Source organism: Octopus bimaculoides, chromosome 14 (genome assembly GCF_001194135.2).
Source record: "Octopus bimaculoides isolate UCB-OBI-ISO-001 chromosome 14, ASM119413v2, whole genome shotgun sequence".
NCBI classification, from domain to species: Eukaryota; Metazoa; Mollusca; class Cephalopoda; order Octopoda; family Octopodidae; genus Octopus; species Octopus bimaculoides.
Genome location: NC_068994.1, coordinates 12,178,042 through 12,190,434, shown reverse-complemented (window position 1 = coordinate 12,190,434; position 12,393 = coordinate 12,178,042). Strand labels below are relative to the sequence as shown.

Sequence of the window (12,393 nt, the reverse complement as noted above, 5' to 3'; positions counted from 1 at the left end):
AGACAAAGACATTAATGAAAATATGGTAGGATGACACAGATGAAAAATGAGAGGGGCGCCAGCGCCCACTGACTGGCAACCCCTTGAAAACATTGTTTCAATACAAATCATTTACAAAATCAGTTATGCAATACAAATCAAATTCATTAATACAATTAGTCATAGCAAGCTTCTCACCACACAACACCTGTGCCTGGAATAATACAAAAAAAACCTCATCATTTTAGACCTGTTTTATCACGCTGGCATGGGTTGGACAGGTTTTTTTTTCAAGGCAGGGCTTTACAGCTGGATACTTTTCCAGTCACCAACCTTTTTAGTTGCCTCTTACAGCAGACAGGCATACAGTAGCTATTCTGAACTCGAGGTGCACACAGCAAGGTTGACACAAAGAAAGAAAAGAAAAAGTTCCAAGGGAGGGGTAGGGATCTCAGCAAACATACCTTGATTTCTTTAAGTACATTATTGAAAGGTAAGCAATCACTGCTGATTGTCCAGAGCAAGTCGTTTTCTTCAGAGCGCGACTGAATCATCAGAAGGGTTCCTAAATACAAAAGAAAAAGTATATGTATATATATATATATCATCATCATCATTTAACGTCTGTTTTCCATGCTGGCATGGGTTGGATGGTTTGACTGAAGACTGGCAAACTAGGAGGTTGCACCAGGCTCCAATCTAATTGGGCAAGGTTTCTACAGCTGGATGTCCTTCCTAATGCCAACCACTCCGAGAGTGTAGTGGGTGCTTGTTACGTGCTACTAGCATGGGAGCCAGTCAGGTGGCACTGGCATCAACCATGCTCAAATGGTGCTTTTTACAAGCCAACCAGCAGAGAAGCCAGTCAGGCGGCACTGGCATCGACTGTGCTTGAATGGTGCTTTTTACGAATATATATACTCATACATACATACATACAAACATATATATACATATATATATATATATTAGAAAAAATAATAATCAGGTACTCAGATATCTGGATGGTTGTATATTTACAGATTTTTATTCATATGTCACATGTGACATATGAATAAAAATCTGTAAATGCACAACCATCCAGACATCTGAGTACCTGATTATTATTTTTCTAATATATAATTCATGTACATCACCTCCAAACCTTCCAATATATATACAAGTAGAAGAGCAAAGAGTAAATAAAATGCACACAAACCTTTTTTATAATGGGCAAGTCTAACGTTGCTTGGACGACCGTGAGCAGGGTTGGCAGAATAACCAGGAGGTAAGCGAACATGAACCAACTTTAACATTGATGGATATTTGCGAGATATCTGTTGCACAGCACCAAATGGTTTTGCAGCAAAGTATAACCGAACACCTGACAATTAGATACAACCACAGCATTGAATGGAACATTCCTGAGAAATCTCATTGAAAATATTAAAAACAAACATGGTAAAAAGGCAGGAAAACAAACTACCTAATTTAATGGTCAAGAAACCTTTCATTATTGGAAATAATTCTGTCTGTCCATCCATCCGGGATCCCTCTATCTCAGTCTACATTAGATCTACATAGACATATTATACCATTTTGGAATCAGGATGATCCCAGGATTGAAAATCTGCGCTTCATTTGGTTCTTGAAAATCCAGCATTGGGACGAGGTCTAGATGAGGATTTGTTATATGCTAACAGTTGAAAATTCAAATTTTAAAACAACTGCAAAAATTTGTGAATTTACAAGTTTTTCATTTAAACTGAATTTAAAGTATTACCAATATTGGTGGGGTAACAATAAATATTTTATTATTATTGCTCTCAGTCCCACTGCGTGGCACCTTGGGCAAGTGTCTTCTACTATAGCCTCGGGCCGACCAAAGCCTTGTGAGTGGATTTGGTAGACGGAAACTGAAGGAAGTCTGTTGTATATATATATATATATATATATATTTGTGTGTCTGTGTTTGTCCCCCCAACATCGCTTGACAACCGATGCTGGTGTGTTTACGTCCCCGTAACCTAGCAGTTCGGCAAAAGAGACCGATAGAATAAGTACTAGGCTTCCAAAGTATAAGTTCTGGGGTTGATTTGCTCGACTAAAGGCGGTGCTCCTGCATGGCCACAGTCAAAAGACTGAAACAAGTAAAAGAGGAAAAGAGTATAAAAGAGTTTAGTTTTGGGCTGCTGGCTCAATTAGCCCTCTGCAGTAGCTAGCTTAAAAGTCTACACGGAGTGCAGCTTCTAAGCTAGTTGTAAATATAGCATGTTTTTTGTAACTCTTTTGGTACCAACCCATCTGAGACTACTCTTGGTTATATGATACAAATTTCATGTTTAAAGTGATCTAAATTAAAAAACTAACAAAGTTTTATGTTAATTAATATTCCAAAACCAGCTTAATAACAACAAAGATAATTAACTAAATTCTTCATTAGCTATTTATAAAATTAATTGAAAGAAAGGCAGTGAAATATGGTGACAAAAAGGTTAAATTGTTCTGTGACTTATGCAGGTCCATCCACACTCAACACCTCTGGTTTCTTTGGACTATTTCTGAAGCATGGTTAATAAAAAGTTGTTGGCCCCTCAACCCCCTTATATTTCTTGGAAGCAAGGGTTACTGTGAGTGATACCCCTTACAGCCCTCTCAGTTCAACATTGTTGATTGAGAGAAAGAGAGAGAGATTATACAGTAGTAGTTGACTGTGACTTAGCAGTTCAGCAAAAAATTAAATGTATGGAACAAGTACCAGACTTAAAATAAATACTGAGGTTGATTTATTTGACAAAAAGCCTTCAAGGTAGTGCCCCAGCATGACCGCAGTCCAATGACTGAGACAAGTAAAAGATAAAAGATTGCATCTGCAAAACTACAAATAAAAAGAAAAATTTAACCCTTTTACTGTAGAAATTAGATATATTCACTCAAAATTTTATTACCCTTAAATACAGGAAGAAGTTTTATATACTAATGTATCTTTTGTTGAGGAAACCAGTTTTATGTTCAGATATGTCGAGTTTATTGAGGCAATGTGGCCTGCAGAAAATACCAATTCTAGTTTGTTTGTTTTTTTTTGTTTTTTTTTTATAGATATTTAACATCATTACTAGAGTAACCATGAAATTTAATTTTGCAATTTTTAAAGAATTAAATTTTAATTATATTTATTGGCTGAAATTTGTATTTACATATTTGAGGAATACTGACCTGCTTGTGTAATGGCGACAAGATGAAAATTTGGTGATTCCGAGGCTGTCAGTGGTGCAATGTGAATGATGGTTTTAAATAAAGAGGGATCGATCGTCCTGGAAAGAAAATAATCATATAGAGCAAGTTTTAAAACACAAATAAGATCTAGAGTCAAGACATCCACCAAAAATATCAGCAATATTAAGGTTGGCCAAACTATTTTTACAACAGTTAAATACTATTTTTCAAACAACTTATGGTTTAGCAAGAAAGGGAACGCAGTGCCCAAGACCTTTGCAGCTCCATGCGTCTAACACACGTGAGCATGCTTACAAAGTCAGAAAACAGCACAGCTCCCATGACTTTCGGAAACATTTTTTCACACTCAGAGTTGCTGAAGCATGGAACAAACTACCTGCATCAGTTGTTAGTTGCAGAGACATTGCAACCTTTAAAACCTCAACACTACACCTGATATCGCCCCACCTTCCGTATGCATGCACACGTTTATCATGACTCCATACACTGTTCACTTTCCTGACTTTTGTACATAATTCTATGTACTGGACATGAACCCTTGATGAGTTGTAATGCACCTGAGCACTATACGCTAGAATTCATTGTTGTTATTTTTATTATATAAACTCGTGAGGGAAAATGAGAGACAGAACCTACGACTGAAGGAGCAGGTCTGTCTTGAGCCTTAAGACTCATCAGGTCAGTTACCCACTTCTCATAGCATATAACTGACCAAGATGACAAGACCAAAGATGTATGTTTATTATATAGCAAAGATGTATACATTAAGCTATGTGAGCAATCGGTGTTGCAAACTGAGTTAAAAGAGCTGCATTATCAGACCAAACTAAGGCTAACCAACATCATCATTGTTGGCACTCCGTCGCTTGGGATGTCGAGGGTTCCAGTTGATCCGATCAACGGAACAGCCTGCTCGTGAAATTAACGTGCAAGTGGCTGAGTACTCCACAGACACGGGTACCCTTAACGTAGTTCTCGGAGATATTCAGCGTGACACAGTGTGACAAGGCTGACCCTTTGAATTACAGGCACAACAGAAACAGGAAGTAAGAGTGAGAGAAAGTTGTGGTGAAAGAGTACAGCAGGGTTCGCCACCATCCCCTGCCGGAGCCTCGTGGAGCTTTTAGGTGTTTTCACTCAATAAACACTCTCAACGCCCGGTCTGGGAATCGAAACCGCGATCCTATGACAGCAAGTCCGCTGCCCTAACCACTGGGCCATTGCGCATCCCAACATCATCATCATCATCATCTAAGACAGGTGAGGGACATTAACATAATCAGGAGAGGGAGGAGGGAAGGGAAGCTATGACAGATAACAAGCAAAACAGAGACCAAACATCAGAGAAGGAGTCAGAGATTGAGAGGAGCTGGAAGTTTGGCCATCTTACCCGGCTATATGACTGGCAGCTTGTATGATGGTAGATAATGGTACAGTTACCACGCGGCTCATCCCGTTGCCATCTTCACCCAAGTCAAAAACCTGGAATAAGAAAAATATGAGGACATGCAGATATACATAGTTACAAATGAGTACTTTTATTACACGCATAAAATTAAGCATTGACTGATTAAGAGACTCAAGAGATATGAAGAGCCTAACATTATAAATAACATCGTCATCACAACGGACTATAGATAACTAAATTACAACAGGTGTATAGCCCATTGTTTGTTCTATAGTGCTTTGTTGTACCATTCAAAACTTTTTATTCTTTACAAACAATACACAATGCTTCAAGCGAACTACAATACTCTCCTATTGTCATCATAATTTTGACATCCACTTTTCCATGCTTGCATGAGTCAGACAAGTTTATCGAGGCAGATTTTCTACAGCAGGATGCCCTTCCTGTTACCAACCCTTCCCTGTTTCCAGACAAGGTAATATTTCCTGCAGCCAGAAGTTTACCAAAGAAGACTGTAAACATCTCTTGCATGACAGTGGTGTTCGTTTACAACCATCATGTGACGTCAAGACAAGGGTATACACATGCATACACCTGACAGGCTTCAATTCAGTTTGTTATTTCTTTACTGCCCCCAAGGGGCAACACACAGAGGGGACAAACAAGGACAGACAAACGGATTAAGTCGATTATATCGCCCCCAGTGCATAACTGGTACTTATTTAATCGACCCCGAAAGGATCAAAGGCAAAGTCGACCTCGGCGGAATTTGAACTCAGAACGTAGCGGCAGACGAAATACCGATCAGCATTTCGCCCGGCTAACATTTCTGCCGCCCTTTCAGTTTCTATCAACCAAATCCACTCACAAGGGTTTGGTTGGCCCGGGGTTATAGTAGAAGACACTTGTCAAGAGCATGTACAAATGGTTTGTTAACATCCATGAATACATTTCATGTAGCATGCAAATTTTCATCTATATTAATCCTTTCTACTAAAGGCACAAGACCTGAAATTTGGATGTTAACAAACCATTTATACATGCTCTTCCAGCCACTTATATGCCTGCATTGTCTATTTGTGGTTTGTTGTTCAAATTTCAGCTTCTCAGCTGAATATATTTCTTGTCAGAAAAACTGTTCACAATACAATCTGTTTATTTAGTGTACCATTCATATATATACTCTCCCAGTACATAAGACACAAACATAGTTTATTCATTCTTTTATCAAATTTCAGCTCATTGCTTATGTTTACTTTTCTTCAGAAATAAACCTTTTGTTATTCAATTAGTTTCTTGAGAAAACCACTCCTAATATCCCACTATATTATTATATTACAATATACTACAGTTTACATTATAAATACTATTATATTACAGTATAATATATTATATCTTACTTTATACAGAAAACACAATAGTTTTAATTTTCTCACCTGAATCGTTCCTTTGTCTGAGCGTGTGTAAAGAATATTCCGAGACTGGTCGATACAGATTTGCAGCAGTGGATCTAGGAAAAAGAAAGAGAAAGAAGTTAAGTTACAAGCAAAACAAAAAATATAAAATAGCACAATTATTTGAATATTGAATAAAATACTTTGTAAAAGTTGGTTACATCCTCCTCCTCATCATCATTATTTAATGTCAATTTCTTCAGGTACAATTTGTTGAGGCAGACTTTCTATGGCCAGATACCCTGCTTGCCACCTGTTTCCAAGCTAGACATACACGTTTTTCACAGAAAACTGAAAACAACCTTGCTTATATGATGACCATGCTCATTAACAAACATCATGTGATGTCCAGACATGGGTACACACAAACACCACATATACATACGTACACACTTATATACACATGTACATACACACATACGCATACATACATATGTACTTACATGCATACATCACTGTATCAACCAGACTATCGGATCCTGTTATATACCATTGATCACAAGGTGTTTCCTTGCATTGTTGTAGCCTTCAAATGATGCCACCTCACTGGCTAGACAGGCAGTCAAGCTGACATTCTTCCTGAATGGAATGCCAGTCCATTGCTGAACGGACAAGAAAAAAGTGAAATGAAGTGTTTTGCTCAAGAACACAATGCATCACCCAGTCTGGGAAACAAACCATAACCTTGCAATTGTGTGTGCAACACCCAAGCCAGTAAGCTATGCACCTTCACACAAATATATATATATGACAGGCTTTTTCCAACTTCCATCTACTGAATCCACTAACAGGGCTCTGTTCAGCCCTATGCAAAACTAATTTACAGAGATAAAGGAGAAAGATAAAAATATGCAAGAATTACAAAGCAAACAAAACAAAAAGAAAAGGAGAAGAGCTCACCTTCTTCTGTTAAAGATATATTGATAAAGCTGGGTACCAGGTATGACAGGTAGCTGGTTGAATGGTTAATTTTCTTGCACTGCCGTCCAAACCAACCTTTTTGACCCTGAAGAAGGAATATATTGAAAATGATGCTCATTTACAACAATCATATGATGTTAAGACAAGGAGACACAAACATACAGATATACATATAATCTATACACATACATATACACAAGAGGCTTTCAAAGTTTTCATCTACCAAATCCACTCAAGTCTTTGGTTGGCCCAGGGCTATAGTAATACACACCTGCCTGAGGTATCATGCCGTGGGACTGAACCTGAAACCAAATGGTTAGGAAGCAAATTTCTTAACCACACAGCTATGCCTGAACATACATACACGTACACACACATATATATATATACACACAGCCAGATGTCCTTCCTGTTGCCAATCTTCACCTGCTTCCAAGCAGTAAGGTGACATTTCCCCATGGCCAGACATGTTTTTATGGAAGACTGGAAACAATGGACACTGCTTGTAAGACAGTGGCGCTTGTTTACAATTAACTCATGAAGTCATAACAAGTAGACATAAATGTACTCAGACACACACATTATATGTTAAAAGAAACAAATACAATGCAATAAAAAGCTGTTCGTTCCCGTCACAAAGCCCACACATGAAGAACATAGAAGAAGCAACAGACTCAAGCAAATTCAATTGCAATTAACAAACATGAAAGCAGTTTACCTGATATGCCAATTCATAAAGGCAGCTGTCTTTTCCGGCCATGAAAATACGCCCATTATTCATACCTACTATGCTGACAACATAAAGATTGTCTGATGGCAGGCTGAAGAGAGGCTCTGTGATCAGATGCATTTCACAGTTACTCAAACTTTCCAAAGCACCTAGAAAACACAAACCAATTTGACAGTAAAACTTTCTTCTAAATAAATCTGTGAAAATAATTTATTGTATTACACACACATACACATGCATGCTTGCACATACATGTTTATTTTACATCTGAAGAATGGATGTAACCGTGATAGTCTATGACCTGAAGGGTTAGCCTTCTATACCTGTATTACCTGTAACATGTACAATAGTAGCATGTAATTTATAACATATACATCATATGTAAACAAACCTAAGTTTGTTTTTGAAGTGCTGAAATGTATTGTAGTACAAGTAGGAAGATATATTTTTTTCAACGCGTAAATACTAATAGAACAGTATACATGGGATAATATCCCTTACAGAGCAGAAAAATCTGTCAGCAACCAGCGATGAGAATCAAACTCACATCCCTTTGATTTCCGGTCAAGTGCTCTACCATTAAGCTAAACTGCTTAATGACAAATTCTTCTGCAATTTAGAACTTATAAAGTCATCCAGAAACGCTAGATAAATTACATCATATGTAAACAAACTTAAGTTTGTTTTTCAAGCGCTGAAATGTATTGTAGTACAAGTAGAAAAATATATTTTTTCAACAAAAAAATCATTTAAATTACACTAAAATAAATTGTTTTTTCCATGATGTTGGCTGTGAAACGATCGCAATCTTATGGATATCAAATGTTGAAATAACTATATTCATCTCATTCTTCCTAACTTTACATTATATATTATATGCTTAAGCATATTGAATTTGCTAGGTAACTTTTCAGAAATCAGATAAGCAGAGTAATAGAGGTCAAATCAAAAACAAGTAAAAATATATATGTGTATAGAAAGAGGGAGACACACACACACACACATACAAAGACAATAAAAATTAAAATGGAAAAACAATTCTTATGTCTAGATACTCACCTGGAGGAGAGTCTGTGAAGCGGACTCCAAGTAGGACAATTTCCACTGTTGTAGCCAAAACCAGAATATATTTAATACTCGACTGAAACACATCTGTAATGAGAGAGCATGAAGCATTGAGTTCAAAAGTAACAACAAATAAATGAAAAACTCAAGGACGAAACCTTATCAATGAATAACGGAAACATTTACCAATCTTTGGTCGGCCCGAGGCTATAGTAGAAGACACTTGCCCAAGGTGCCACGCAGTGGGACTGAACCCAGAACCATGTGGGTGGTAAGCAAGCTACTTACCACACAGCCACTCCTGCGCCTGAACAATTGCGTGCAAAAGGATTTTTATTGTGTACAAAAATTAAAAAATATTAATCCTCGATTTGAAGGGAAAATGGTAAAAAACACAAATGGATTCGGATTCAGTTACTATATATTTACACAAGCTCAAATGCCTTAAAGATGAATATAGATTCCATAATATGGATGCTAGTACTGCTGAAAAGACAAAACTCCGCAAGCCAGATATATTGATATAAATAAACTCTTTGCAACAATAACCGAAATGTCAAGTGAAGAACTGGTTACGAAGAGTCAAAGTTGCCCGGGATAACTTATCGATTCTGTAAATATAACAAGGAAAGCGAATACATCACTTTCCAGGTTTTAGATGAAGCTGACAGAATGAAGAGCTTCAAAACGTGGTTGACCATCCAATGTACTAGCCACAACTGAACTATCTGTTATGTTTTTATCTGAAGACACATTTTAGCTTTGTGTGGAGTTGTTGCTTGAATTCGTACAACGCCTGCTTAGCATCTGCAACTAACTCGCACACCGGTGAAAAAAAATAGTTTTATCATGTCTCACTACAAATTTTTGCCAAACCCATGCAAGCATTGAAAAGTGGACATTAATGATGAGGAGGAGTAGGAGGATGTAATCAGTGTATCTCATTAGAAATGTCATCAGAAAAATGTGTAAGAAACAGTATGTGACGAAAGTAAAGTGGAAAAAACAACATCATCAACTTACCTGGTTTTGGGGGCACCAAAGCCGCACACAGGATTGTTTCATCAACTCCATCATAATAAGCAACGTCTTGCCTGCATGAATTGAGATTGCATTAGCAGTCATCAATAACAAATAATCAGTAGGTATGGGGATGGTGAGAGGGTGGGGTGGGGTGGGTTGATTCTTACATTGGTCACAAAACATAAGAGATTTTGGAGGTAAGGTATTATAGTTGAAGGAATTAACCACCAAAAGAAGATTAAACATTTAGCATTCAGATTACTCTGTCAAATGTAAAAGGTAAAGACCCCCTAAAAGAGTTCCCTTCTGAGGCACAAATCCAGGTAAGATTGTTTATGGAAGACCAGCAGTCACCCATGCATACCAGTCTCCCATCTCTGCGCCACTGATGTTATCCAAGGGAAAAGGCAAAGGCTGATACAGCTTGACACCAGTGATGTCATGACTCTTTTTTACAGCTGAGTGAACTGGAGTAACATGAAATAAGTGTCTTGCTCAAGAATACAACACACAGCCTGGTCCACGAATCGAATTATTAACCTTATGATTGCAAGCCAAACGCTCTAACCATTGAGCCATGCAATTCATTATTTTGAATTGATCATGAATTATCTTGTAACTTTGAGATATTGATGTGGTTGTGTATTTTCAGAATGACATTAAAGGGTAGGCGTGAGAGGCCAGATCTGGCTGGTTTAAACATAAAACAGGTAGAATATTCCGGCTGGATATGGCCAGTTTAAATGCTCAAGGGTTAAAACCTGTTACTTACCCATCTTCATATCTCCAGATATATATATCACTGTCAATTGCAAGCCATGCCCTCTCAATTTCAGGAAACAACCCCATGGAACACTGGCACTGCATGTCTGATAGGTACTTAAGGATTAACAAAGCAAATGAGGGAGTTGTTTTTACAGGTGAGAAAGTTGAAATTTTAAAGGAAGATAAAATTATTCACCTGGTCACAGTATATGATTGGAAATGTAATATATCAACAGCATACCAGTAATATAAGCAGATAAACATTAAACCCAGAAGCTATTTGAGCTTAAGGACAACAATGATGATTGATGCCCCAGGTAGATATGCAGGTATTTTGAAAATACCTCATGGAATGACTACCGTCTCCTGCATAATTACCGGCTACCCTTTGGCAAGGTCACGGGACTGCAGCAGGGCAGATTGTGAAGAGGTAGTGGAGGAGCTCAACTGAGCCAACAGTGTTTCTTACATTGAAGCTGAGAGGAAGAATCCTAGAAGATCAACAGTCAGGATCACCAAACTATCAAGAGAGTAACTGCAATGTATCCATGGATGTGTAATCAGCTAATGAAAGATTCATTATGACTCAAACTTCCAATTCAAATCCATAATAATAGAATTGGATGGTGACAGAGTCACAGGAATCCTCAAAAGCAGTGGCAAAAAAATGAGGTCAACACTAAATAAATAGACAAATTAAGACAATCCAACCATGAATACCTGTATGTTCCTGCAGGCAGTGTACCCACAGTAACATTATTCAATGTGTCCATCATTTTCTAAGGTAGTAGAAAGTGATGTGGAGACGCAATGGCCCAGTGGTTCGGGTAGCGGACTCGCGGTCATAGGATCACGGTTTCAATTCCCAGACCGGGCGTAGTGAGTGTTTATTGAGCGAAAACACCTTAGCTCCACGAGGCTCCGGCAAGGGATGGTGGCGAACCCTGCTGTGCTCTTTCACCACAACTTTCTCTCATTCTTACTTCCTGTTTCTGTTGTGCCTGTAATTCAAAGGGTCAGCCTTGTCACACTGTGTCACGCTGAATATCCCCGAGAACTACGTTAAGGGTACACGTGTCTGTGGAGTGCTCAGCTACTTGCACGTTAATTTCAAGAGCAGGCTGTTCCGTTGATCGGATCAACTGGAACCCTCGACGTCGTAAGCGACGGAGTGCCAACAACAACAGAATGTGATATAAGTTTGGCTGCTATTTCTAGCAGACCAGTGACCAGGTAGAGGCTTCTATGTTCACTCATGGCCTGAGAGGTAGTTATGGACAGGTGGGAGGTAAGTGCATTAGCCATGGATAGAGGACAAAAGTTGGGAATTCTCAACAAAAAAAGGATACGACCAAAATGTTCAACCAGTTCCGGAGGGAGTGGTACCTTCTTCATGTCTCCAATATCAGCAAAAATTTCGATATCCACCCTTCCATTTAAAAACGTGGGGTAGTCATAGTCATGAAGTCCACTTACTGATGGTGAATCTGAAGGAAAAAAAAAATACATATATATATCTATATATACACACACACACATTATATATCATTGTTTCAATGCCGACTTCTCTATGCTTGCATAGATCGAACAGAGTTTCTTGAGATGCCCTTCCTGTTGCGAACCCTTATCTGTTTCCAGGCAAGGTAATATTTCCCCATAGTAAGACATATTTTCTGAGAATATTGAAAATGAATAAAATTTATTTACAACAATCATGTGATGTCAAGACAAGGAATTACAAACATGCACACATTCACACACACACACATGTATGAATATATATATATATATACATATATATATATATATATATATATATATATATATATATA

At 37.9% G+C, this 12,393-nt stretch overlaps 1 protein-coding gene across 2 annotated transcripts in view; it reads right to left on the bottom strand.

Moving 5' to 3' along the window:
* Positions 1-12,393, bottom strand: part of LOC106874976 (nuclear pore complex protein Nup155) — a 45,457-nt gene that overhangs the window by 28,259 nt on the left and 4,805 nt on the right. For both annotated transcript variants that reach the window (XM_052972673.1, XM_014922907.1), the window contains exons 3-13: positions 11,911-12,048; positions 10,569-10,665; positions 9,797-9,867; positions 8,768-8,860; positions 7,697-7,857; positions 6,958-7,063; positions 6,040-6,113; positions 4,586-4,677; positions 3,175-3,272; positions 1,178-1,342; positions 444-544 (exon numbers count right to left, since the gene is read on the bottom strand). In XM_052972673.1, the coding sequence (XP_052828633.1) occupies positions 444-544; positions 1,178-1,342; positions 3,175-3,272; positions 4,586-4,677; positions 6,040-6,113; positions 6,958-7,063; positions 7,697-7,857; positions 8,768-8,860; positions 9,797-9,867; positions 10,569-10,665; positions 11,911-12,048 (1,196 nt within the window). The remainder of the gene's footprint in view (positions 1-443; positions 545-1,177; positions 1,343-3,174; positions 3,273-4,585; positions 4,678-6,039; positions 6,114-6,957; positions 7,064-7,696; positions 7,858-8,767; positions 8,861-9,796; positions 9,868-10,568; positions 10,666-11,910; positions 12,049-12,393) is intronic.